Genomic DNA, 27,447 nt, shown 5'->3' with positions numbered 1-27,447 from the left:
CTGCTTGAGACCATTCATAGGTGGTTCCAGTTGCTAGATGGGGCTCCAGTCTTTAGGCTGGGGAGGAACAGATCCCTGGTCGTTAGTAGTGATGGGGATCAAGTGGCTCTTCAGAGGTGCTGAGGTGGGCTGAAGACAGCAGGACGTGGCTGCACCACCTCCGTTCTTTGCTAAATCCTGGAGGAATCGGGCTTCTCCTCCCAGTCTGATCAAGCAAGGAGAAATGGGCTCTTTTTTTAATGGTCTGATTCTTGCTTGGGCATGGGCTCCTGCCGCTGAGATTTTGGGCAGGAGCCCCCAGAATTTCCACCCATGTCAAAGGACGCACTAGATTGGGATACGATAAGGGGACAAAGTGGGGCTGGGAGGTGGCCCAGTTCCCTTTCAATGATCTTGTGGCATGATACTTGCAGGTAAGTGCAGGTAAGGTAGCAGTTACCTAGGAACAGGTGGAAACCCTTGCGGTGGGAAAGAAAGTCTCTGATCTCCCCTCTGCCCTCACTAGGTGGGTTTACAAAGGGCCATCTGAGCCTCGGTTTCCCCGTCTCAGGATGTGGCCTGCCAACACTGCCCTACCTTGGAGGCCTCTAGGATTCACCACAACTCTGAAGATCTAAACTCTGTCACCTTCCCTCCAGGGAGGGGGGGGTCAGCTCACTGCAGCGAAATCCTCTTTTTGACGGTTGTTTACCTGATGGCCCCACAACCTGTTCTTGGCCATTTGTGGTGATTTGGACACGATGTTGGTTAGCAAGACAGGGATGACTTATTTAGGGGTTAGGCTGTTTACAGGAGATGAATTGCCTACCGTGGAAGTGACTCTTTTTAAAGTCTCACGTTGTTGGTGCAGAAATGGCAAAGGCCTTGGATAAATGAACTTGGCCTTCTTGTCCCACCCATGAAATGCGCAGGGATAAAAGCAGCTGAGGGGAGTTGGGGTGAAGCGCCTTTTCAGGTGATGATGGACGTGGAAGGTTAACCAGAAGATCAGGTCCTCTGGCGGCTGGTTGATTTGTCCATTTGCCCACCACATTCTACAGAGTTTTAGCTGGAACAAATATAGTTATGAATAACTATGAGGGACTGTCTTCACGTAGTTTTTTTCTTGATTTCTCTACATGCATAATTAGGCTTGATGACTAATAGTTGGATGTGTTTGCTTTTTCCTTGAGAAATCTTCTTTTTGTGGGGTTAATCCAGCAACAATGTGCACGTGGGAACTGGCCGTTCATGTCGAGAGAGTAGAAGGGGCTTGTGTAACTGTTGGCAAGGCTGTCTCGCCCACCAAAAATCCTAAATGGGAAGACCTACTCATGAGTAGAGGTGGAGAGCTGAGCCAAGGGACTTGTGTGACCCAGGACAGCTTGCCAGGCCACAGAGGGCAGAGAAGTATGTGGGAAGAAGCAGCTTTCAGGATCACAAGCCAGCAGCCCCTCAGTGAAAAGTCTCCCCTTGCTGACTTTAATGCTGGAAGGAGCAGAGGGACCGCGAGGAGCCCCATTTCTTCTCCAGTCTAACATGAAGCTACCTTTCTGTTCTTTCTTGCCCTTTGCAGGATGAGATGTCTACCTTTTTCCAGTTTGGGGCATCCATCCAACAGGAGGCCATCACCATGCTGAAGTTCATGCAATACTACGACTGGCACATATTCTCCGTGGTGACCAGCACTTTCCCTGGCTACCGGGACTTCATTGGCTTCGTCAAGTACACCGTGGAGAACAGTTTTGTCGGCTGGGACATGCAAAACGTGGTCACCCTCGATGCGGCCGTTGGAGATGCCAAGTCCACAATTCAGCTGAAGAAGATCCATTCTTCGGTCATCCTGCTCTATTGCTCTACAGATGAGGCCACATACATCCTGGAGGAAGCCCGTTCCCTGGGCCTGACGGGCTATGACTTTTTCTGGGTTGTCCCCAGCTTGGTCAGTGGGAACATGGAAACCCCACCTGACAATTTTCCTTCAGGGCTGATTTCAGTGGCCTATGATGGATGGGACTACAGTTTGGACGCTCGGATCCGGGATGGCCTTGGGATTATTACAACGGCCGCTGCAGCCATGCTGGAAAAATATTCCTTCATCCCTGAGGCGAAGACCAGTTGCTACGGGCAGTCAGAGTACAACGAACGCCCCTCTCACATGCTTCACAAGTAAGGCTTCCTTTTTCTTTAAAACTCTGGAAAATAAAATAGTTTTTGAGAGGTTGAGCAAAGCTTTCTCTGTGTCAACTCGGAACATGCTTCATCCATCTAGGGAAGCATTTGGAGAAGGCTGAAGGCGGAAGCAGTTGCCTCCAGTGGGTCAGCTCGGTCTGATATTGGCTGCAGTAGGGAGGAAGGGAACTAACCCAATTAGACTGGTTAATTTAGCCAGGAAAGATCCTGTGATCCTGTTCACAGCTGATTCAAGAGAGCTGGGGTGGCTGTGGGCAGCTCCTTCTTCCCAGGGACTTTGAGCCCATCAGACACTGGCAAGCAGAATACATTCAGGCTGCTTGTCTCATCTGCATGTTGCTGAAAAGCCAGATTTCATTTGTTAGGCCTTGAGCCAGGAGGAGATGACCCTGTAGCTGGTGATGTCACTGGATGCAGAAAGGGTGGCCTCACTTGGATAAATTGCTTTGAACTGACCTTTGCTGTCTGTCCCAGCCAGCACACACTGTCTTTCTGGGGGTGGGGCCCACCTTCTTGCCCATTTGTCTTGGTCAGTACTCATACCCTAAACCCTCCACAGACGCCGAACTGTCTGTCTTTGCCAGCAGCTCCATGCTGAAAACATCACATTAAGCGACATGAGTAGATACCAGAGCTCAGGGCTCTTTGGCCAGGCTGTCTCAGTGGAGCAAGGAGGGTGGCTTTAAGAAGGGGAGGGCTTAGATCCGAGAAGGGTCATATTAATATTCAGAAGCCATCCCGCCGGAATCCTGGAGATGTAGCCACCAACCTTGGCTGTTGTAACCTGAATACAAATAAGATGTTGGAAAAACAGTTCTCACTACTAAAACTATTATGAGGACAGAGTTGTCGTTATTTGTATATTTCCTTTTTTAATGGCCAGTGACTTTTTTCCCTCTTGATGTTGGGGATCTTCTTTGTGACTGTAGATGAAGCCCAGAAGTGGCCCATCCAGAAGGGAAAATGTCTCTGCAGATACGAAATAAACATGGAGGAACAATTGTTTGGCGAACGGCTGTCTTCGCGGTGTTTGTGCTGATGCAGGTCCCTATCCTCCTAAATCCCTCTCCCCTTTTCTCAGGGGGCACTTCTCAGCAGCCTCTCGCCTTCATCTCTGCAAGGGCTGGATATTGATCATACTTTTCTCAAATGTTGTCCGCTTTTGGCAACTCAAATCATGAATATGGATACAATCACCCATGGACTGGCACCGATAGTTTAGCAGCCAGAAGGCCAGAGAATCACTTTAGAAGTCAGGGAAAGCTGAATCTTTCCTCCTGTGCAGGGGCTCCCGCCTTCCATGAAAGACCCGTCTATCCACAGCAAAGCCTTGAGCCTTCTATTGCCACGATCACATCCTTTTGTTCTAAGGGTGGGGAGTCACTGGCTGGACTCCCAGCCCATTCCTAACACTCTCCCAATCTGGCCACTTCTTGAGGTCTTCTCCAGCTCTGGTTAGCAGCCATCAAGAAAGAAGGCAGCTCACTGGGGAGCTGTCCATGGTGCTGCCAGCAGCAGCGGAATCCCCTGATGCAGCTGCCGTTTCTCCCTCAGGAGCCACGCTCCTTGGTGCTCCTTGGCCAACTCCTCCACCCTTCCTGATGGCCCTCAGAGTCACGTAGCTGTCTCGCCTTGTCACCCCATCCAACTTTAGTTTTGGAGTGTGAAGGCCTGCAGGCGGAAGAAGGATACTTATAGACTTGGATGATGTCACTTGACCCCCCCCCCCCAATCCTGCTTAAGGGGTTTCTGAAAGCCCCAGGGCCACCATGTCTCTCTGAGCCCCACTCCATCCTGTTCTTGCTGCTGTCAATGCAGCATTTTTTCTTATCGCTTCTGTGCCCATTGAAGCCATGGCCTTGCAAGAGAGAGATGATGAAGCAGCTGCATGTCATTCCTGGGATGCTGTCACCTTTATTAACTGTTACCAGCCTGCACAGCCCTTTACACACAAAGCACCTCCTTTAAATGGAAGAGTCTCCCATTTGCACATTGTACTGTCAGACACTCCCTGCAGCCTAAAAGCACAGGAAGGCAGGCAAGGAGCCCAGAAGCCACAGCCAGGAAGAGGGTGGGCTGACTCTTCTGCTCTGCTCTCGCTTGGCTATGGGCTTAAAGCACCAGCTTCTAAATTATCCGGGAGCTTCCAAAGACTTTACGGGAAGGCAATTTGGAAGGGGAGGAAGTTCTGAATTAAGGGCAGAGAAATGGGAGGGGGAGAGCCTTTTAGGGATCAGGAGAGATTCAGAGGGCGGAAGGTGCTTGAGTCTTCCAGCGTAGAGCATTCACCACGGCCAACTTGCCACGGGACAAGAGTTATAGAAATATCACATGATGGAATAGAATCATTAAAGAAAGGATGCAAAAGGAAGGATAGAATGAAATGTGAATGACAAAAATTAAAATAATTTATTTATTTTAAATAATTAAATTGAATTGTTAAATTGTCCTGTGGCAGGTTGTCCCACAGTTAGTTGGCTGTGGTGAGCATTATGAAGAGGAGGAACATTTGGACCAGAACAGGCAGGCCTGGTGGAAGACATCCTGCACGAAGGGGGGAACCTGGAAATATTTTCCCTTCTGGTGTTTGGGTTTTTCCTCGCCAATGTATTCTTAATGCCACTGACAGAGATTTACATAATTCCTCTTTCTCGTGCATTCCTGAATCAAGGGTGGTGTGGAGCCCCGATGGGCATGGATGCCCCCCCCAGGTTAGGTTCGTTGCTTCGTCCGGATCGGTTTTGTCCCACTTTCCTTTCCGCTCGGCAAGTGCTCAGGATGTCAGGAAATGGTTAGAAGTTACAAGCATGAATTAAAATGATGATTAAAATCAATTGAGTGTTAAACGCCTGGTGGAAGAGATGCGTCTTTGCAGAGTGAAGGGGGAAGGAGCAGGCAATGCCTGTGAATGTGGGTGTTTTTGTGTGTGTTCCGCATCCTGGGAGCAAAGCAATAGAGCCTTCTTGCAAGTGTGAGACAGGTGTAAGACCCCTGCAGACCTTTTGAGGCAGGAATTGTGGGATCCACCTGCCTTCAGGCTGGCTGGCAGCCTAGTCTGCTGCATTCTGCATCGGTTGTCGCTTCTGGGGCCTCCCCAGTTCGAGCGTGTTGCAATAATCAAGATGGGATCGTGCAATCCAGCACGCCCAGTTTATTGCATGCGTCTTGTGATTAAGCCGCCCTTTGCTCACTGCAGTCCTCTAGCGGGCTCCAGGAGGGGGGCGAGCAGCGGGATTCCTCTAGAGGAGGCTTAGCCCCTCAAACGTTCTGCCCCTCCAGCGAAAGCAAGTGGTGTTCACACTGAATTTCTCGCTTGCATCTTGACTGCCGTGGCAATAATTGTGAGGATGATCGTTGTGACGTGCACCCTGCACCAGAGTATATTGCACACAGCCACACGCAGTTGTAATGTAGTGTGTTGACTGCCCTGCCCAAGTGGGGCTTTCAGGCTGGTGCTCCAAAGGTGAGGTTTCACTGCAATGGCCTCGTTCCCCATTTCTCCTGTCCTTATTTTATCTTGTTGTGTATTTTATCCCCGGGTCGATCATTTTTCACGGGTTCTGGTGGCAGATGCAGTCCCCCAGGATCTGAAGGCCAGACCGGACCTTTGAATTGGGCCGAGCGTTTGCAGGCTGCACTCTCTGCCTTCCAGGGAGGGCTCTGGCCGAGCCTCGGCAGGACGGCCGGTTTCCAGCCAAGAAGCTGGCATGGGCTGGAGAGGACTCCCCCTCCCTCCCTCCCTCCCCCCCCCGCCAGTCCCGTTTTTTCCACTATTTTCATAGCTGGCCACAAGGTGTCCCCCTTGCGTTGCCCAACTGCCTATGAAATAAGCCCCCTTCTAATAATTGCATTAAGGATTTATGAGCAAGGCTAGCATTTTTTTTCTAAATGATTCAGTCCCCCTATCTGATGTCCCTCCCCAAGACAGGCTGAACGTGTCTGTGTGGCCAACTCTCCAGCAGCCGCCTTGCAACCCTCAAAGGGGACCCAGCAGCCCTGGGCCAAGTCAGCTGCCCAGCCACTGCATCCCACGAGATTTTTTTTTTCTTTTGAAAGGATGTGTTTGGGGAAATTCACCCCTTCTTAAAAGTCCATTTAAAAGTGGACTTCGGTTTGCCAGCCCTCCCTGGAAATGCCGCAGGTTGGACCTAGGATCTGGCTCTGGAGTTCCTCTGGCCATTGGCCAAAGGCAACTGCTTCCCATCAGGGACTCTCACGCCCAGTCCTGAAGGTGCCCAGGCAGCAAAGGGATAAACGGGGCCGAGCGTCTGGTCACCTAAGGGCGACTGCAGCCTTTCCTTCATGGGCATCTAAAGCTTGGCCCCTCTTCCAGTCAGGGTCTCCCACCTCCTTCGCGTCTTCGGCCATAAAATCCCCCTCGTCACTTCTAGCTCCACCCTTGGATAGGAAGTAAATGTCGCTGCCCTCTTAGTGGGACTAATTGCCAGGCGTCCGTATGATGGGTTGGATCCTGGCTCCTAAAAAATGGGTTTTTCACAACAAAGAGAGGATTTATAGCATATGTTTCATCAGAGTTAATCCAGTGACTGAATTAGCTTTCTCATTAACAGCTGGACAGCTCATTAATTTCTCTTTGAACATTTCCTTTCTTTCAAGGTTTATGATGAACGTGACCTGGAAAGGCCGAGACTTATCCTTCACTACGGACGGCTACCAAGCACAGCCGCGGCTCGTGGTCACCGTCCTCAACCAGACCCGGGCCTGGGAGAAGGTAACCCATGTCCACCAGGGGAGGTCTGGGTCAGCTGGGTCAGCAGAGAGAGGAGGGGATGGCCAGCACTTTCACTCAGGCAACAAAAGAGTGTTTGTGTTTGTGTGTGCAGCTGGCTTCAAAGTTTGCTTCCTTTGTTCAGGTGTGCCTTTCCCCTCCCGAGGACGGTTGGTGCGGCAAATGCTTGATTAAAAGCTGCAGTTATACCTAAAGCGCTCCTCTCTTTCTCGAGAGAGGTGGGACCCTCCCTTTGGACATCCAGAGAACCCCGAAATGGAACCACGAGGGTCTCAGAGACAGGAAAAGCTCACGGGATCTGCGATCCCGCAGAGCTGCTGGGAGGCAGAGTCTGCAGTGCTGACACAGGGAGAGCAAGACTGGATCTCCATCCAGCCAGCTGTGCAGAGGACTTCTGAAGCCCCCTGGTTCAGTGGTGGCAGGTGGGCTTGGCCTGCAGCTTCCAGACCCTTCTTTTCAAAGAGCTTCCACTGCCTCCCACCTGGGAGAAATCTGACTAATCAAGGCAGATGGGGCTGGATTGGTTGAGAGAGGCTAGGCTAGTCCTAACTCCGGGAACGAGTTTAAAAAAAGGGGGGTGCCAATGGGCATCGGGTTGATGCAGGCTGACTTCCCTGCCTGGAGAATTAGTTTAAATAGAGGCGTGATACACCTCATACTAGTGGGGAAAAGCCACCTCTTTTTAGGGTTCTTCATCTTTAATCTGGCGTAGGGTTGGCAAACTTTTCAAATAGAAATTGGGGACCCTCCTGTGGAGGTGAGGAATACCTGCTCTGGTGTAAAGTAATGCCAGGCCTACATGGTAGACCAGGCTAAGAAACCAATGCTATGTAGCTACTCTTATTGTAAAGCTATAGTAAGAGAATCTGAATGCCTTTCACCCTGTCTCCCCTTTTCTTTATGTGAACTAAGGAGGGGCTTGTCTGAGATTTCCACTCACGTTGCATCCATGGCCTGGACTCAGATAACCCTTTCCTGGCCAAGTCCCCCAGAGGCTGCGCCTTCCCTCCTGCAAGGCCCTTCCCTCCACCCTCTGCCGCCTTCTTACTTTCTGATGATTTCATATCGAATTTTCTTCCAGTGGAGCAGAACAAGGGTGCACCGTAAAAAAAAAAAAACACTTCCACATATAGGTAAAAGAATTGCAAAGATCATTTTAAAGAGTTCCCCCTAAAATGGTCTTTCTACAACTGGAAGCAGCCATTTGTAGCTATCACGCGCCTTCGCCGAAAAGTAATTAAAATAAATGCTGCATGTGGCTTAGTAGGAAACACATTGTCTAGCTTTTTTGCCTATTAAACAATGCATTGACTAAACATTGCCATTTAATTACAATTAATAATTATTTTAATGCTGGAGCTGATGGAAATGTTACCTGGCTATTTGAAGTGTGTCTGGATGTGTGATGGATTATTCTGAAGCTCCATAACAAGGAAGGTTGGGTGGGTGTGTGCAGCCTCTTGCCTCCTGCTGTAGCCCCATACCACCTCAGGCTTCTGTTCTTGAACACGTGGCATTGTCAAATGTGTGTGTGTGTGTGTGTGTGTGTGTGTGTGTGTTTGTATTTATATGTGTGTGTGTGTGTGTGTGTATCTATTTGCATATTGCAAACTGGAGACCTGTAGGGGTCTGTCTGGGTCATAGTTTCTGGCTGGGCAGCCAAGCAAAGACCCAAATTGTCGTCCGAGGTTACTGGATTTAAAGCTGTGAGCATTTTGTCCTGGAAAGACACTTTGACATCTTGATGGTGGCCCTGACTCCAGCAAGAATTCCTGGTCGATACCTGAGCTGTGCCTCAGAAAATTCACCCGTGCAGCCTGCTGCCTGTGCCGCCACAACCTGTAAAAAAAGCAGCCCCCCTTTTTAGCTGGATTTGTGGCTGTAACCAGGAGGGCAGCAGGCAGGGAAGCGGGGTGCTTCTGTGTCCCCCCCCCCTCCTCCAGCAGCTCTTTCCCCAACTTGGCCATGTCTCCTTGCCGGCCTGGAGAGAATGTCAAGATTTTCCATCAGGGCAGCATAAGGTCAGAGCGCTTTAATTCAGAGGCATCACAATTCCTGGCGCTATTAAGCTGAAGAGGTGGGGCTGGCAGGAAAGGTGGTCGGGGCACCCCCTGGCTGAATAGACCTAGAAGGGACGTGTTGTGAATTAAAGGGGCATTATCCCGGCATAATAAATGAGGAAATGAATCTGGATGCATCTTGTGGACAGATATCAGTAGACTGAGCACCAGTCCTGGGCAATCCTGTAAGGCAGCACAAACTACCCAGGCTTGTTCCTTGTGGAAAATGCTCAAAAATTTATTTTTTCTGCAAAGCAGCAGCTGCAAGGATGATAAAATACAGATCTTAAACAAAACCCAGGGACAAATAATCCCAGGATCCTAAGGGGCCTTCTGCCCACGCAACTCCCCCAACTCCAATGTCCCGCCCCTTCCTTTTTTCTCCCTGGAAGTGTGGCTGCCACTCAGCTGTGCCCACCTGTGCTTACTTGCCTGTGCTGGCTCCTCAGGTGGGCGAATGGGAGAACCAGACGCTGACGCACAAATACTCCGTGTGGCCGCGGTTCAACTCTTTCAATGACAGCGTCCCAGACCACAACCACCTCAGCATCGTCACCTTGGAGGAGGCTCCCTTCGTCATCGTGGAGGACATGGACCCTTTGACGGAGACCTGTGTGAAGAACACAGTGCCTTGCCGGAAATACGTCGTCATCAAGTAAGCCCAGGGGTCTCTGGCCCTTGCTGAGCCCGAAGCCCCTCCCTTTCCCAGGGAGCCGCGTCTGGGAAGGTCTTGAGAAGCCGGCGGGGGCCCAGGTTGCAGATTCAGCCCTTTGCCCTTTATTTAGATGTGGGGCTGCCCTGCCCCCTCAATAGAGGATCCCCTGTCCCTCTTACAAGGCGAAGGCTGGCCTTTCCGTGGCCCCGTGGCAGGTCCGTGGCAGGAGTCGGACAGGCCTTTTTCCGGAAGCTTTTTCAATTTCCTTTTAATTTTCTGGGGGTGGCCTCCTTAGGCTGTCAAGGCCAGTCAAAGCTGACCAAGAGTTGCCGCCCACCTGGGTGTGCAGCAAGAGCTGTTGTTACACATGCTTTCTTCCTCCGTCTACTCGGCCCTTCTTTAAAGCGAAAGGAAGGAATGGAGAGGGAGGGGGAGAAGAAGAAAGAAAGGATGATCTTTGTGCCTGTCTCCTCAGCAACATCACCAAAGAAGGAAAGAACCTGAAGAAATGTTGCAAAGGGTTTTGCATTGACATCCTGAAGAAGCTCTCAAGGACCATCCAGTTCACCTATGACCTCTATCTTGTGATCAATGGGAAGCACGGGAAAAAGATCAACAACGAGTGGAATGGAATGATCGGGGAGGTGAGTTCTGCGGCTTCAAACAGCTCTCTCCGCTGGGCCAAACGCTCCCTACTTTTTCCTGGGCGTGAGCTGGAGCTTCCCCCATCCCCTCTTTTCTCTTTGCCAACAGGTGGTCAAGAAGCAAGCCGTGATGGCGGTTGGGTCCCTCACCATCAATGGCGAGCGCTCAGAGGTGGTTGATTTTTCGGTGCCCTTTGTGGAAACTGGAATCAGTGTCATGGTCTCCCGGAGCAACGGCACCGTTTCTCCCTCTGCTTTTTTAGGTGAGTTTCCTTCCTTCCTTCCTTCCTTCCTTCCTTCCTTCCTTCCTTCCTTCCTTCCTTCCTTCCTTCCTTCCTTCCTTCCTTCCTTCCTCCCTCCCTCCCTCCCTCCCTCCCTCCCTCCCTCCCTCCCTCCCTCCCTCCCTCCCTCGGGCCCAATGAAGCAGGGTTTTCCTTCTCTTCAGGGCTGGTTTTTGGAACCCAGGTGCTTTGCTCAGGCTGTGCTCAGCCTCAGGCTGGAGCCCCACTTTCCACTGGCATCTCCCGTGAGCTCCACAGGCCCAGCTCCTTCCTACAGGAGAGGCCAAGGAGGCAGAGGAGCTGGGTTGCTTGGTTCCTTTCTCTAGGTCAGCCTTGCCTGCCCTAGGCTGAACTTGGGCAGAGAACCTCTGTTCAGAGGTGTCCTAATGATGTAGCCTCTGAGCCAGCAAACTACCCGCCTCTTTCTCCCTGCTCTGATCACAGGCACCCCGTGGTGGGCTTGTGGAGCTGCCGCTGAGCCCAGCAGCCCCTTCCCTGAAGTTGCTTGGCAGGGCGGGAGGGGCGGATGCCTCCGGCTGCATTGGCCTTCTGGGCCCACTGGAGCTTTTGCCCCCATGTCTGCCGCTCACCAACCTGCATTGCGGCTCAGCCAACATGGTTGCGTTGAGAGATGAGCAGCTGCCACTTGGCTTGTGCGGAGGGAGGGGACAGGGACTGGTGGGGGTGGGGAGGGGGGAGGTTGGCAGCTGGGGGTCTCGCATCATTGTTCCTGCTGCAGACAGGCTGCTCCACCGGGCGCGCTTCTCATTCCAGAGCCCTTCAGCGCGTCTGTCTGGGTGATGATGTTCGTCATGCTGCTGGTCGTGTCAGCCATCGCCGTCTTTGTCTTTGAGTACTTCAGCCCGGTGGGCTACAACCGCAACCTGGCCCAGGGGAAAGGTAGTGCATTTCTGTCCCCCCCCCAAGAGTCCTTGTTCAGCCAGTGGGCGCTGCCCCTCTGTACCCCCCTCAACCAGGGGAAGCAGCCACGGGAGGTGACCCAGGTCAGCCTCTCTCCCTGACTTGGCGACCATGGATCACTCGGGGACTCTGCCCAACCTGGCCTTGGGGGGGGGGCTGGGAAAGGTGTGCCCCATGTGGGAGGCTGGGGCAGGTCTTCCCGACATCCTTCACCGTGCGCTGTGCCAGCCCTGTCACAGCAGCGTGTGGAAGTGGCAGGATCTCCGTCTTTGAGCCAGGAAGAAAAGGAGTCGTTTTTAGTGGATCCTCCAGATTCAAGAACAGTCTGGAGGGGATGGACTTCTGGCCCAAGCCCAGCTGCCCTCTTCCTGCCTGCTGACCCTTGGAGTAGCTTTTTGGGTGAGGCAGGCCGGTGCCTTGTGGGCACAGGGCCTCATCAGCAGCAAGCCCTCCCAGGGGGATATGGGCCATGCCAGCTGGGCTCCTGGTCCAGCCGCTGTACAGGGCATCTCCCCCCTTGCCAGATCGCTTGAGCGCACATCACAGCCGCGTGTGACACCCTTCTGGGCGGGTGCGGCTCCGGTTTCCTTTCCGTGCTGCGATGACCCAGGATAGGGCTCAGCAACAGGAATTCTGTTCCCAGTTGTCCTCACAAGCGAAAGGACTGTGCTAAAGAGCAAAGAAAGAGAGCTGAAAATGGTTGGGCAGTTGTGTTGCGTGTGTGGAGCGACCCCTAAGCTGACACATCTCCTCTCGCCTCCTTCGTCCCACCAGATGCTCACGGGCCCTCCTTCACCATCGGGAAGGCCGTGTGGCTCCTGTGGGGCCTGGTGTTCAACAACTCTGTGCCGGTGCAGAACCCGAAAGGCACAACCAGCAAAATCATGGTCTCGGTCTGGGCCTTTTTTGCGGTCATCTTCTTGGCCAGCTACACAGCCAACCTGGCTGCCTTCATGATCCAGGAGGAATTTGTGGACCAAGTCACGGGGCTGAGCGATAAGAAGGTCAGTGGGATGGCTTCTCTTTTCTCCAACCCACCAGACATTCGGCTGCGTTTGAAACCAGGACGAAATCAGCAGAAACATTTGTAGGCCTGCACACACCTCTTCCCCTAATCCGTGCCCTTTGCACACTTTTTCTGATGCACGTATTCCTGTTAGCAGGTCCTTCCCCCTTGATGTTGGCTTTTGCACACGTCTCCTTCTCATTAGTGTATTTTTCTGGCCTACGTGCCTCTGGTATGTGCTGTTTTGTGTCTTGTGGCTGCTGCAAACTGCTTTGCAAAATTCTGGATAGTTCAGGTGAACTTATATGATTCTTATAGAAGTCTGGGAATGAACAAGGCTTGGATCAATAAGCTAATTGGATGCCTTTCTCCTCTTTCAGATGCACTCAAACACGTGGGGGGTGGGGTGGAGGATGGTCTGACTGGTCAAGGCAGCATTTCTGAGGCTGCAGCAACAAGGCAGGCCAGGCAGGAAGGCGTGTGTGCAAGGGGGGGGGGGTCTTCTTGGACTTCTCCTGAGTTGGGGTCTGCTCTTCCCTGGATGCTGCTGGCAAGTCTGGTGCCCCTCCATGCCAGCCAGGCTGAGGGGGCAACTGCAGTCTTGGGAGACGCGGGAACTGTGATGTCTTCTCCCCCCCCCCCAGTTCCAGCAGCCCTACGCCTACTCCCCTCCTTTCCGGTTTGGGACTGTCCCCAACGGGAGCACCGAGAGGAACATCCGCAACAACTACAAGGAGATGCACGCTTACATGGTGAAGTACAACCAGAAGGGAGTGGAGGACGCTTTGGTCAGCTTGAAAACCGGGTAGGTGGAGAACTTGAGCCCCCCCCAGCACCCAAATGGGCCTGGTCTCTACAGCCCCAGCCGCCCCTTGCCAGGGAGTCCCCCCCCCAACCTCCTCGTGCTCTGGTGATCCCCAGGTCTCTGCCGCCTCTGCTGATGGATGCTGCCTGCAGCTGACGGTGCAAATCGCCTGTCATGTCCCATGATTTCGTGGTCAATGTGCCACCGCTTTGGCTGTCGGCTCCAGAGCATTCGGCGGTTGCTCCCGAGGGGGGGAGGGGGGGAGGGAGGGAGCGGCAAAGAGCCGCTCTGAGGAGTGGGCAGAGAAGCCCCACGTTTCAAACATCTGACTGCATTATCCTTTAAAATCTCAAGTTTGGCAGACAAAGCAATGCCAGGAGGAGCCGATGGGTTGACGTTCACACATCTTCCAGCTTCCAAGGTTGAGAAACGTTTGCTTTAGGGAGTTTTTCTCTCGTCCGAGACCATCATCCTGAGCTGACGAGACAAACAGGGTGGAAGAGAAACTCTTTCTCCTGGGGGGGCTCCCAGCAACTGGCCCTTGAACAGCTGCAGCCCCTTGTGTCCTGCTTCACAGTGCTTTAGAGCCCCTCTCTAAGCGGTCTGCAGTCAGCCTATTTGCCCCTGACAGTCTGGCTCCTCATTTTTGCCCCCGACAATCTGGCTCCTCGTTTTACCAATCTTGGAAGGACGGAAGACAGAGTCAACCTTGAGCCGGTCAGAATCGAGCTGTTGGCCGTGGGAATGCAGAATAGCCTGCAATACTGCATTCTAACCTCTGTGCTACAAGGGCTCTGACAGATAGACTGCCTCTGGTCCTGGAGGTTTCATTAAAGGGCCACAATCCCTCCAGCTTAGAGCTCTAGTCCTGAATTCAGCCAACAAATACCCCTTTCCCTTACCGAAAGCTGCCGGGCATCCCTGCCGCCTTATTCCCGGTTCAGCCAAGGGAAGGACGGGACACATCCTGCCTCTTTTCTGGGACTTCGGAGGGGGGAATCTCTGCCTGTTTCCCCCTCCTCACCCCATTGTGGAAATTCACGTTGGTGTTTTATTCTCTGTCAAGTGTTGCGAAGGGCGTGATGAATGTTCCCTCGCTGAAAAATGACGCTCTACACAACTGACAACGCACTGTCTATTTTGAGTTACGGATGCAGTAACTGAAAGCTGCGTGTCCGGAGGAGGAAGCAGCCGCATCACAGCCTGAGGGGGGGCGGTTGCGGGGGGAGGGGGGGGAAGGTGGCAACCCTGTCTGGCCAATGGGGAGTTGGCCACTCTGGGAAAAGCTTGTGGGAGGGAGTGTTTTATTGAATGCCATGGACATCTAGCATTGCACGCTTTAGTTATTATTCCTAAAAGTAATTGTAAATCACGTCTGGCCCAGCTGGAGCAAAAACAAGAAGAAATAAGGTAATAAAATCACCCCAGAGCAGAGAGCGAGGCCAGCCGTGTTTTCAACAAGGCGATGAATGGCTGCAGTTGAGCCCAAGTCTGATCAAGCAAGATCAGGGTGCTAATTAATGGAAATTTCCCATCCTTCCCCCCATCTCATGACTCACCTTGTGCACAGCCTGGATTTAAAAGCAAAGACCCCCATAATGTATCTTCCCCCCCCCACCTAGCGGATGGCCATCGATCAAAGTACTATTTTTATGGCGTTGCCTGAAACTCGAAGGGATCCTGGGACTTCCGTTCAAAAGCAGCAACGGGAGTGGAAAAGCCCCAGCAGCAAGAAGAGGATGATGGTGCGTCCCCATTTAGAGACCCCAATTGAGACTGGCAACTCTGCTGTTAAGTGAAAAGGTCACTAAGCGAATCCGCAATTGTGTTTGCCGCCTTCCTTCCACTTTGCTTTGCAGACCTGCAAAGGTCATCAAGGCAAGGACGGGTCGCAAAGTGACTTTTTCATCTCCATTTGTAACTGCTAAATGTTGCTAAACAAGGCAGTCGCTAAATGAGGACTCTCTGTGGCAGAGGCAGCTTGCTTTCTCCCCCCTGATCTCTTTGGGTGCAGGAGAACCAAAACCAGCCCCACCGGGTCAGCCTGGGCTGGGCTGGGCTGCAGCTGGGAACGGCACCATTCAATGCCGCAAACACTGCTGGGTGGGATCAGGAGCCGTCATTCATCACCTGTGGTAACTAGGAGAGCCCCCCCCCCAGCATCATCTGCTCCATTGTGTTAGATCAACGGATGAGGCACAGGAAAAGCCCCTGGGGGGCAAGATAGATTGCAGAAGGATTCTTCTGGCCATATTTATAGACCACAGAAGCTGCGCTCTTGTGCTTCTCAAGAATCCGGCCTCGGCTTCTGCTGCAGCGTGACGGGCTCTGTCCCCCAAAGAAGCAAAGCCCTGTGCTGGGGAGGATGGAGGGGGCCTCAAGATTGCCTCAGGACTGGGCTGCTGCCGTTTGGTGCATTGGTTGCCATGTTTTATCACGTGTTCTGATTGCTCATAATTTTGCCAGTGAATTTAGTGGGTCGTAGGCTGATTACTTTGGAGAAACCGACCTCAGAAGGGCAGCATGCAGTTTTTGCAAAACCCTCAAGATCAGAGAAAAACAGCCCTCAAATGTTCATACTAGATTATACCAGCCCTGTTTCATCCTGAGGCTCTTCACTGAAAGTCAGGCTCTGTGCATGTCCAGAGCTGTTTTATGGTCAGCCTGGATTGTCACAACATCCATTGGAGGAGGGATTTCTGGAGGTCCTCCCTCTGGCCACTGGTCAGGCCAAGCCTGGGTAGTTTTTCTGGATGGGCCAGGATAAGGAATTTAAAAGAACTTCACAATTGGAAAGGAAATGTTTTAATTGAAGAGAAGGCAGAAAGGAGATGGTGAAAGAGGAGAATGAATGAAGGAATGAAGAGAGGGAGGGAGGGAGGGAGGCTGGAGGAGGAGAGGGGAGAGGGTGGTGATGATAGGATGGCTCAATACAGACTGAGAGAGAAAGGAGGACATTATTCTCGTCCCCTGCTCCTCTGGCCTTCAGCACCCTGGAGCAGCTCTGCTGAAGGAAGGAGTGGAGTTCCGGGCATGCAGGCTCAGCCTTGCTTTCCAAGACTGGCATTTGTCCACATCTGAAGGAGTGGAGACCCAGAAGTGGGACCTTGCCCCACAGGAAAGCAGCTGTATGGGGGAGGGGGACTCATCAGGGACCAGGGATTCCCCCAAAGGCCTGGGGCTTTGCTGGGCTGGGGGCTTTTGCCCTCTTGGGGGTCATGGCCCCTCTTCCTGAACCTGTAGGACAAACCTCAAGGGATGGGCCTGGGTCAATCAACCAGTTTGAAAAGCGGTGCAGTGACTCTGGGTTGTGTTGTGCGTCAGAGTGGCTTGTGCCTCTGTTCTCTCTCTGCCTCTCTCTTCACGCAGAGAGTTAAGGGAGGCAGGCGGTCCCCGAACTCTTCTTCTCCAGCCCCTGAGGGACTGCCAGCCATGGGTCAAGGCACGGGATGTGGCCCACAGCCATCGGCCCTCTTTCTGTCCAGCAGTTGAGCTCCCGGTCCTTGTATTCCAGGAAGCTGGACGCTTTCATCTATGACGCAGCAGTGCTGAACTACAAGGCCGGGCGGGACGAAGGCTGCAAGCTGGTGACCATCGGCAGCGGCTACATCTTTGCCACCACGGGCTATGGCATCGCCCTGCAGAAGGGGTCGCCCTGGAAGAGGGCCATTGACCTGGCGCTGCTACAGTTTGTGGGAGACGGTGAGTGGCAGCATGGCCTCCCTGCCAGCCGCTCCTCGAAGGAGGCTCCTTCTTGGGAGTCTGGAGAAGGAAGGCGGTCTCTGCATGATGCCACGTTCCCTCGGTTGAGGTGACTGTGGTTAAGATGGCTTGAAAGAACTGGGCAAATCTAGAAAGCCCCTAGCCCAGGGGGATGGAGCCTGGAAATTTACAAGAACCCGACCCTTCCTCCAATTTCATCCCCCCCCCTGCATTGCAACATCCCACTTAGTTTCTAAGCATGGACAAGATCAGGAATTGAGGAGTTTGAATTGTTCTGATGGGAACAGCAAATAAGAACATTCTTTTGAGAGTTCTACAAAGTCAAGGAAAAGAGAAGCAGCAGGATTTTTAATTTCCTTGCACTTACTTTTGCTCTCTGCCCAGATACTCTTTCTTAATTTGACCCTGTCTCTCGAGGGGGCATTTTGGCTCTCTCCGACTCGGGGAGTGGGAGCTGGGGAGCAGGCCTCCCATTCCCCCCATCTGAAAATCGGTTTTTCTTGTCAGTTATTGAATAATCTTTTGCCTTGTTGCAAAGGGAGGGAATCCATCTTTTCTGTTTTTAACAGCTCCTTTTTTCTAGCTGAGAAATGACAGCAAAGCCACCGTCATCCTTTGTTTTAAAAAAAAGCAGAAAGAGGATAATATTTGGTTTCAGTACGCCCAGATTCTTTTTTTCCTTAATAACTGCACACATTCTAGCATTCCAGCTCAGTGGGGGGAATTTCCTTTGCGAGCCAAATTCTGCTTCTGGAGGGAGAGAGGTTTGGTGGTGACCAGATCGCCAAAAAATACCCTTGCGACTCAACGTCCTTCGTGGGCTGACCTTCGCCCTCACGTCCTCCCACTTTGGACCTCCGTCCCTCTCTGACCTCCACTGGCCTTTCTTTCCAGGGGAAATGGAGGAGCTGGAGACCCTCTGGCTGACCGGCATTTGCCACAATGAGAAGAACGAGGTCATGAGTAGCCAGCTGGACATCGACAACATGGCGGGCGTGTTTTACATGCTGGCCGCTGCCATGGCGCTCAGCCTGATCACCTTTGTGTGGGAGCACCTCTTTTACTGGAAGCTCCGGTTCTGTTTCACTGGGATGTGCTCCGATCGGCCAGGGCTGCTGTTCTCCATCAGCAGGGTGAGCACGGACACGGGTCACACCCAGGAACGGTCGGGTTTCCCTCTCCAGAGGAGGATGGGATGAGGACGCTATTAACAAGAATTTATCCGCCATGACTCCCAGCCACTCTGTGCAGCAAGGGAGCTCATCCTTACCAGTTACAAGTGAAATTGAAAGAATGGGCAAAACAGGAGGATTCAGGCACTCATATTTTTTTTTTCTTTTCTACAAAAGGGAGGTGTCTCAGCCAAGGTGTGGGGGGTATTGGGGAGGGTGGAAGGAGATGAGGAGGAGAGGCTTTTAAAGGCCAGCCCCGCTGGCCAACCCAGATTTTATTCCAGCACCCAAATCAGCCAGTTTATCACAAATGTTCATGTATTCAGCAGCCGATCACCTTGGGCAGATCTTCCCAATTAATTAGGCTGCTTCAGTAAGTGTAATTAGCATTCCGAATGAAGTTACTTGTCCCTGAGAATGCAAACCGATTGGGGTTTTTCTTTTTAACACTTTCACCAACGGATTTTTGCTTCCAAATAAGTTTGTTTAAATGCAAGTTGTTTAAACTTGCAGCAGTGTCTGGGTTGGTGTTCTTTAATTGGTTAATTGACTCTGCAGTTCTGTTCTTGTCAAAAATTATACAGAAATAATTGGATGGAACTACTCAGCCGTAGAGCGAATTATCCCAGAACAAGGAAGGAAGACTTCACTCAAGCAGAATACTCCTTTTCTCCTGGTTTGAGGAATTTCTTAGGATGTAGTTGGCAACTGCGTGGCGGGTGGGTTTACGGGTTCATCCCACCCGCTCAGTCCGGCCTCTGTTCAGAGAGGTGGCCAAACCACCAAAAAACCACCGTGGTTTGTTAGGAGCAGTTATGTAGCTATGTAGCTAGTTACTTCTGATTAGGTATTACTAATCAGAAATTCTTGAAGATGGATGATATGGGGGAACAGACCTTTTTCCATCTTTCCTCTGGACTCTCCATCTAATGGTAATTGATTTCCGTTGCTCTCTTGGTTTAATTATCATGATGGTTGTTGTGAGGAGTCAGTTTACTCTACGTTGAGCCCCCCTCAAAATGAAAGTTCTCTACCCAGCTTACAAGAATACAGTTTTCTCCCATGCTGTCTAAAAATCCAGGTATTAAATGTGCATTAAATTGACACAATCCTTTCAGTAATGCCACGTAGCAAGTGTTTTCCCCCCAGTTCCTCCAAAGAATTGGAGACTAAACTCAGCCTCTCTTCCCCATTGCTTCCCCTGCAGGGGATCTACAGTTGCATCCATGGGGTCCACATTGAGGAGAAGAAAAAGTCTCCCCACTTCACCCTGACCAGTTCTCAGAGCAACATGTTGAAGCTTCTGCAGACGGCCAAGAATATGACCAACGTGAATCCCGGGCGAATCAATTCTCCACAAAGAGCAGCTGAGTTCATCCGCCGTGGATCATTGATGATGGACCTGATGATGGAAAAGGGCAGCTTCATCTTCTCTGACAACAACCGCCCTCTGACCCCCAAGGAGAAGGTCTTTAGTGACAATACGAATGAGCTGCAGTCCTTCTCTGCAAACCGCCACCCAGATAATCTCAACAACTACATCTTCCAAGGGCCGCATCCCCTCACACTGCACGAGTCCAACCCGAACACGGTGGAGGTGACCATGGCAGCAGAGGCCAAGGAGAACTCCCGCCCGAGGCAGCTGTGGAGGAAGTCGCTGGAATCGCTGCGCCAAGACTCCCTCCGGCAGAGTCACGGTACTCAGAGGGACGATGGCACAGGGGGAAGCCGGCGGCACTCCCTGAAGGGCCCCAGGTACCTCCCTGAAGACGTCCACTCAGATGTCTCCGACTCCTCAAGCAGAGCCACCGGCCACACGGAGGGGGAGAGCAACAGCAAACCCCTTAAGACCAAGGACAACGTGAAGAAGAGGCCGGCATCAAAATATCCCAAGGATTGCAGCGAGGTGGAGCTGACCTATCTGAAGAGCAAACAGTCTTTACCCCGAGACAAAATTTACATCATCGAGGCAGACAAACAGCACAGTTTCCACCTAGATGTCCCCCCCGAGTATGTAGAGAACATTATCCTTCCTGAGTCAGCTGAGTTTTCCAACCTCTATCAGGATCGCAACGGCAACTACCGAGGGTCTGAGCAGAGTAACCAGGTTCCCCTGCCCAACGAGGAAAGTCTTCCAAGTAACGACCAGTACAAGCTCTACCCAAAGCACTACGGCACAAAAGACAAGAACGTGGCCTACGACGAAGCAAATGAGCAATACCAGCAGAAGGCCACCCACTGCCGGAGCTGCCTAACCAGCCTGCCCAGTTACGCAGGGCACTACTTGAGCCGGTCACCCTACCGGTGCGGTGCCTGCGTGCGGATGGGCAGCCTCTACGACATCGAGGAGGGCCAGATGCTGCAGAGCCCTGCCAACTCCAGGCCCCGGGAAGAACCGTGCCAGCAGGACTGGGCCCAGGAGGACAAAACCCAGCTGCCCCGGAAGAGCAAGCTGCAAATCAGCCGGCAGCGTTCGTTCGACAACCTCTTCAGTAAGCATCGGGACGGCAACGGGGGCAGGACGGCCCGTAGCATCAGCCTGAAGGAAAAAGAGAGGCTCCTGGAAGGGGGCCCCTACGCCACCCTATTCAGGGCGCCCCAAAGCAAACACTTGAGCGGCAAGCTCCCGCTTTTCACACGCACGTTGGACGACGGGAAGAGGATCAAGTCCCTGTATCTGGAGTGCTCGGAAGAGAACCCTTTTCTTCGTTCTTATTGCGATGACCAGCACTTGGTCCCGGCACCGAGTCCGGCCGGCCTGCACAGACAGCCGGCTTATGACAGCGTCTCCCGGTCGTCGGTTAAATCGACAGCCTCGTACTGTTCCAGAGATGGCCGGGTCCACAACGACGCGTGTGTTTCGGAGCACGGGATGCCTTACGTTGCCCCTCAGAATAGCACGTACTCTGCTCCACGAGGGCTAAACTCCTGCAGCAATAGACGTGTGTATTATAAGAAGATCCCTAGCCTGGAATCAGACGTGTAACGCTGATCTCTGGGGAGCCCGGTTGCCAGCCCCTCACAGGCCAAAGAGGGCAGCCCTTAGCAGAGCGTTGGAGAAGGGGGAAGAGTCCGGTTGCCTTGCGTAGATCACATTCCCATGTGCTTAGTTCCACCAGAAAGAAGGAGCAGGAAGAGGCCATGGGAAGGGACAGCCCACTCCCCAAGAGCCACTGCACGGACTACACTATCCATAGTTCTGTCTCCCCCCTCCCCCGTCAATTAAGTTTGGCACAAAAATCTCTTGCTCCCCTAGTAGAGTTCCAATTCTTGGTCCAAAGGAATAGCCATGCAAACGAAGGCTGATCTGTAGAGCAGATTTGCCCCCCCCCCCGGATGGTTTAAAGCAGGACACGAGTGGCCACCATGGATGGTCACTGAATTGGGAAAAAGCGGCGCCCCTTGTTGGCAACTATGTTATTTTTCTATCAGGATGGTTCTTTTACCCCGTCGGTTGGACTCCGTCCTTCTAGCACTTTCGCCCCGTGTAATTCTGCCCTCCCAAATTTTATTTTTTAACAGAGAATAAGCAATATGGTATGCATGTACTTTGACACAGAACAAAAGCTAAACAAAAAAAAAAAGTTTAAGAATGCATTTGCACACTTACTGTGGTAAGACTCATCCAAGAGATTAGAAAGATAGCCTTTTTTTAAACAAACAACTATATATCGCTATAGCTCTATGATTTAGCCTCATATTTATTTTTAAACACAGACAAAAGAAAGCAAAAAAACCCAACAAAACAAAAACCAAACCTCAGGGCCCATGAATGGAATCAATATTGTTTTCATCTGTATATGTCTTGCAGAAAGCCAGCTGCAATTCACCATGGACTCCTCCTCCTCCTCCTCCTCCTCCTGATCTCATGGCAAGGAAAGATTGCTGAAGCAGGTCACCGGCTCCACGCTGGAGCTTCAACTAGGAAGGGGAGGGGACTTGTCTCAGGAAAGGAGGGCCAGTGAACCCCCTCCTGCTCCTGTCTAAGAGAGCAGAGAGATCCTGAAGTGCAACTCCAGACCAGGATGGGGCAGAGGGTGGCCGGGTGAGAGGCCCCTGGGTCTTCTTGGACCTGCTGACAATCTGGAGGAGGCCCCGGTCTAGGCGTCCAGAGGCCCAGACAGGAACCAGGTGCTGGAAGGTCTTTGCTGCCTAAACCACCCTGCAGAGAGGATCCCAGTGGAGGTTCCGGAAGCGTGGGATTTACTCTCGTAATTATGCCAAAGTAAGAGCCAGTTGGGTATGCCCCCAAAATAAGCATGTGAGAACAGCTTCTCGGTTTAGACAACCCTCGATCTTTTGAGTGAGGCTAAGCATTGGTTTGCACATTTCAGTCCCCCTTGGTAACTCAGCCCCAACTTCATTCTACAGGACTTTCCTTGGCAAGGAAAAGAACAGGACACCCTTTGTCCAGTCGGATTCTCTGTGCTACACCACCAGGTGTAGTGGGATCAGGGCAGGGGAAAGGAAGTGGGGGTTGGCTGATATTTTGAGGAAGCTTTTGAGAGGGTAGGTGGTGATGAAGGTAGCCACCACACAAGGAGACTCGAGGTAGCCTTGTCCCAATTGCTGCGTTGGGTTCTGAGGCTCTAAAGCAAGAGGAGCTGTTCCTGGGAGATTGTCCCCTGATGGTGGAAGTCATGTCTGTTTGCTGTAGTTTTTGAAAAGATGGGCATTTTTGCACTTTAAGGATGGACCTGGATAGGAAGCCCGCCAGAGCTGATGTTACGGAAGCACTTGAGTCTCAAAGGAACCTTGTTGCTTTGGGAATGATAAGGGTGGATCCCAGTATGGTCAACAGCATCCAGGAAGAATGATTTCCCAGAGTGGAAGACCATATTTGCAATTAAAAGCAGGGTGATCAGCAACCGAGTGGTTTGGATCAAAATGTAGGAGGTTTTAGAATCCCTGCTTATAAATAATGTAGCTTCATCACGAAGCTGTCACCCTATGGTGTCCCTCCACCCCCTGCAGGACCAACCTTGTTATGGTCTGGATACCCCCTTGGGCCCTCTTCTTTTGCTGGTGAGACACATTTGGAGCAGAAACCAAAAACAAGAGGAGATGCTGGAACCCTCATTGGCCCAAGGCATTGGACCCTTTGGATGTTGGTTTCTGTGCCCCATCGATTTTCTCTTATTTCACAGCTCCTTCTGTAACCAAATTAGTTTGTTGGAACTGCGCTGCCCAACTTCACAGCTAGAAGGTCTTCATACCTGTGGAAGGATAGCATTTTTCAGTTTTGGTGTAGGGGGCAGATACATCTGCACAGCTGGTAGACCTCATAATCTAACTCAATACCTAAGGTTTTCACGTGTTTGCATCTCAATGGTGGTATCTCAGGGCTTAATAGTATCTGTCTTCTTGTCTCCTCACCTTGATTCAAAAGACACACAGACACAGGCACTTTCATTAAAATAGTTGCAACTTACAATGTTGGAGGAACTCCACCTTGAGTAACCATGCCCACTTCTTAATTCCCAGCACCAACAGCCATATGTACGGAATGGACTTCACTGGGAAGAGAGTGTTTCGTCTGCCAATAGCCTAGGAGCAGCTCTGTAATAATGACTTACTTTGTTTTCAGAATATCACCATCATCTGTCTGTATGTTTGGAACTTTCATTGACTTCTCTAAACTTGTTTATTTTAAATATGTAATATATGCACCTAACTTGCATAATTTAGTAACCTTGGAGTAGCAAGGAGAAGTTCACCCAAGTCTTCCTAAATTAGGGACCCACTCCAGGTTTGGTCTGTGGGTGGTTTTACACACTTGCGTTTGAGGCGACTGTATAAAACCTGCACTGTGAATACATGTCAGTTCAACGTGAAAAGCAGGAAGAGAAACGTGAACTAAATCTAAAGATTTCAGGCATCCATTTGCCCTCCTGCTGCAACTTCAGATGCAGGTGGGGGTTCTGGGATGTGTGGAAAAAACACGAGGCCTGAAGCACAGAAGAGGGGAGAGGTTGGGCTCCACGGCCTGAATGAGAACTGCCAGGGGAGGGTCCTGACCCGCTGCTCTTCAGCACCACTGCTGAAGACACAGGCCCAGCAGGACTCTCCTGCCCGGGCAGGGTCCAAGGTCCCTTCCAACTCCGTTATTTGGAGTCTCTCGCTGCAGGCAGCCTTGGGTCCCCCTCTTGGCCCAGGAGAATCGGTCAGTCCTCCTGGACACGTGGCCTTGCAGTTGGCTTTCTCTTCAAGGAAGGTCAGCGTTTCATTGAAGAACATTATTCTATAGATTTCTTTATTTACCAAATTTATATGGCCGCCCATCTCATGGAAAGTGTCTCTAGGCGGCATAAAACAGATAGATCATCTCAGGGTTGAAACAAAGACGTGGAAGGTTGGGAAGCTGCAGTTTTCATGTAGAAACGTCTGCAGTTCCAGAAAGCCATGTTTACATGTTTGTTGTTCTGTCCTGGGGGGCGGTGGTGAAGAAATGGGGTGACCCTCTTGAGCGAGGCAGACAGAGTCTGGTCCAACCTGCCACCATTTTCCAGGCTCTTGTTTCCAGCCTGGATTTCATCCTTTCAAACGATCCATCTTCTCTCAGGCTATCTAAAATCTTGTAGGTGGAATCTCTCCTGGTGAACTGTGATTGTGTATTCAGTCTAAATTTCAGTTCTTAAGAAAGAATCCGTGTAGGGCCTGGGGCAGAGAGTAAGCAGAATCCTCCTGATTCATCTGCTAAGCATGCCTGTCAAGATCTCCAGAATGTTCCTGGGTGACAGGATCTCCTTGGTCCCGAATCTTCAGTGAACAGGTCTTTTCAAAGAGAAATCTCCAGCGAGTGGCTTGGGAAAGAAAAACTGCATCCAGATCCTACTACATTGGTCTGCTGGAAGCACAGCTGGTTGGCTCAGATAACAGAAAAGCACCCGCCTTTTGAAAATCCAATAAATCTTCTCTTAGATAGTTGTAATATCCCCCCCCCCCACACCAAAGTTTCTTTCTAGGGCTTTTTACTGTTGCATCCTTGAGAGAATAATTCCTCAGAGGTGTTTGGATGTCAAATTGGTACATCACGCTACATAGGCAGAGAAATATCTAGCTAGCTCAGTGATAAATAGAGCATTTTGCAAATAGAGTGAGAAGTGCACATAACAATTGTTTCCCCCCCCCCCCAAAAAAAAGATTTGGGTAAAGTAGTGTGTGTAACTTAATACTCCATTGCGAATAAATGCAAGCCCAAGTTTTCTAGGGATTCAACAGAGACCCCAAAATGTGACCACTCCCCAGCCTAAAGGAGAAAGCATCTCCTAGGCAGAGTAGCCTAACCCTTCATACACAAAACTGTTGGTTACAAGTGTACTGCTAAGTGTGTTGAAAGTACAATTAAGGGTGATCATAATGCTTGGGCATCAGTGTCTATCAAGCCACTCTTCTCAGCTGGCACGCACCAGATGTGCGAGGCCTGGAGCTCTAAAAATACTAGGAGTCAGTTCCCCGCACATCTGGGGGAGGTGCTGGAGCTGGGAAGATTACAGAAGAGTTTACCATTTAGGAATACAATTTGCCTAGTGTGTATGATGGTGAAAAACCAGATCACAAAGAACTGAATGGGAAGCTGGTCAATTTACCATGTCATGTATAAACTTATAGTTGGATCAATTTAACCTAACATCACCACATTACAACAATTTCTGCGCTGAGTTGTTTTCTGTTGTTAATATTTGAAGGATGTGGACTTCTGGGCAATCTCTTTTGCACCTACCAAGTGGATTCTTCCAGGAGGTGCCCTCCTGAATTGATACACTCATGAATAACCAATTCATCCCCATGACATCCAAGTTGACCTATTGAGTTCTTTGGTGATTCTGTCCTGCACACCCTCTAAATTGTATGAAATAGATATGAAGACTCACTCCTATAGGCAGCTATGACTTCTTCTGTTTCGGTCTCTTTGGAACCCTGGATTCTGATGCATACTTGTCCCTTGGGAGTCCATTGTAATCCTCCTCAGTGCTTCTGGAGGTGCTTGCCCTACAGCTTGCTCAAAAGAAGCATTGAGCAGGCACGTCTCCTGGTGAGCATCCTTGTATGATATTCATGTATCCAAGCACCTGCTTGTTGCATTCATGTATTATGCATTTTAGATGTACATGCACACCAATGAAGGTGTTTAAATAGGAAGTTTTTATTGGACTCGCTTTACTAAAAGCTGGGAATTGATACGGCCGTCCTCCCTGGAGGCCACCTGGAAGGATTCATTACATGTCAAAATCTATACTTGGTATTGATGTCACCCAGCAGCTAACATACATTGTGTGAGTTGGCTATCAGAAGTGGATCATAAGCATTTTCAACACACAAAGTAATAGTTACAGGTTTTAAAACTCAACCATTTTCACGTATGCACCCACACTGAAAGGATTATGAATGAACAATCTGTCCATTCACAATTGTAGACATCTTTAAAAATCTTACATTGATAGTTGGATCTGCTGGTCTAAAACAGATACAGGATTCAGGTAAAATTTTGTTTGTTTCTCTGTTCTGTATACACTCAACGGCAGTTTTTATCTTCATCTGCATATTTAAACCCAAATGCATGATTAAGCACTTAATACTGTATAAATAATATTTTGAGACATATCTACAAAAACAAACCCACAAATGTTTGCTTTAAACTTTTGTTGATAGAAAAAAGTATATAATGACTACTATTGTCTTCAGATTGTATTGTATTTTTCATTTTTGTTAACGATAATGAAGAGAAGAGGAAGAAGAGAGAGGGAATGAGAGAAAGATGCTAAGGGAGTGATGGAACTGAGTGTTTGCCTATGTTGAAATGTACATACCTGTCAGAGAAAACACGTGCCAAGTATAACAAAATGTACAAAATGTAAATACATGAAAAATTTCATTTTTCTAATAAAGATGATTTCTGCCACTTGATATGAAAATAAGGGGGGATGGAGGGAAGGAGATCTCTGTCACTGCGTTTTTTCATTGTGGTTTTCTCCTTCTGTATTTCATTGCTTGAACCCCAAAATGCTTGAGGACGCTGGATCAGAAGTCCCAGTGGGCTCTGAGTGATGGGCTGGGCCAGCCTGAATATTTTCTGGATTGGTTCCATCATTTTCCCATCTTCTCAAAGCTTTACCTTGTTCATTAGAGTAGCAAGGAAGAATGTGCTGAGATCCTAAACATGTAAGGTTTATGTAAGTTAGCCTATAAAATCAGGGAGGTATGGGTCCTGCAAACCACGGGTCTTCCCCCATGAGCCCTGGAAAGGTACTTTCCAGT

The 27,447-nt window shown here is 50.6% G+C and overlaps 1 protein-coding gene across 4 annotated transcripts in view; it reads left to right on the top strand.

Annotated features, from left to right (window-relative positions):
* Positions 1-27,091, top strand: part of GRIN2A (glutamate ionotropic receptor NMDA type subunit 2A) — a 62,864-nt gene extending 35,773 nt beyond the window's left edge. For 3 of the 4 annotated variants that reach the window (XM_039367930.1, XM_039367928.1, XM_039367929.1), the window contains 11 exons: positions 1,556-2,148; positions 6,790-6,904; positions 9,432-9,637; positions 10,113-10,281; positions 10,391-10,544; positions 11,337-11,462; positions 12,258-12,487; positions 13,134-13,294; positions 16,809-16,996; positions 17,912-18,150; positions 19,397-21,175. In XM_039367930.1, the coding sequence (XP_039223864.1) occupies positions 1,556-2,148; positions 6,790-6,904; positions 9,432-9,637; positions 10,113-10,281; positions 10,391-10,544; positions 11,337-11,462; positions 12,258-12,487; positions 13,134-13,294; positions 16,809-16,996; positions 17,912-18,150; positions 19,397-21,175 (3,960 nt within the window). Of the gene's footprint in view, positions 1-1,555; positions 2,149-6,789; positions 6,905-9,431; positions 9,638-10,112; positions 10,282-10,390; positions 10,545-11,336; positions 11,463-12,257; positions 12,488-13,133; positions 13,295-16,808; positions 16,997-17,911; positions 18,151-19,396 lie in introns of all 4 variants that reach the window. The other variant, XM_039367927.1, reaches the window with a different exon arrangement.
* The last annotated feature ends 356 nt before the right edge of the window (positions 27,092-27,447 follow it).

This window comes from Crotalus tigris, unplaced genomic scaffold (genome assembly GCF_016545835.1).
Source record: "Crotalus tigris isolate CLP2741 ecotype Arizona unplaced genomic scaffold, ASM1654583v1 scf7180000020608.1315917, whole genome shotgun sequence".
NCBI lineage: Eukaryota > Metazoa > Chordata > Lepidosauria > Squamata > Viperidae > Crotalus > Crotalus tigris.
This window is presented reverse-complemented; position numbering and strand designations above follow the sequence as displayed.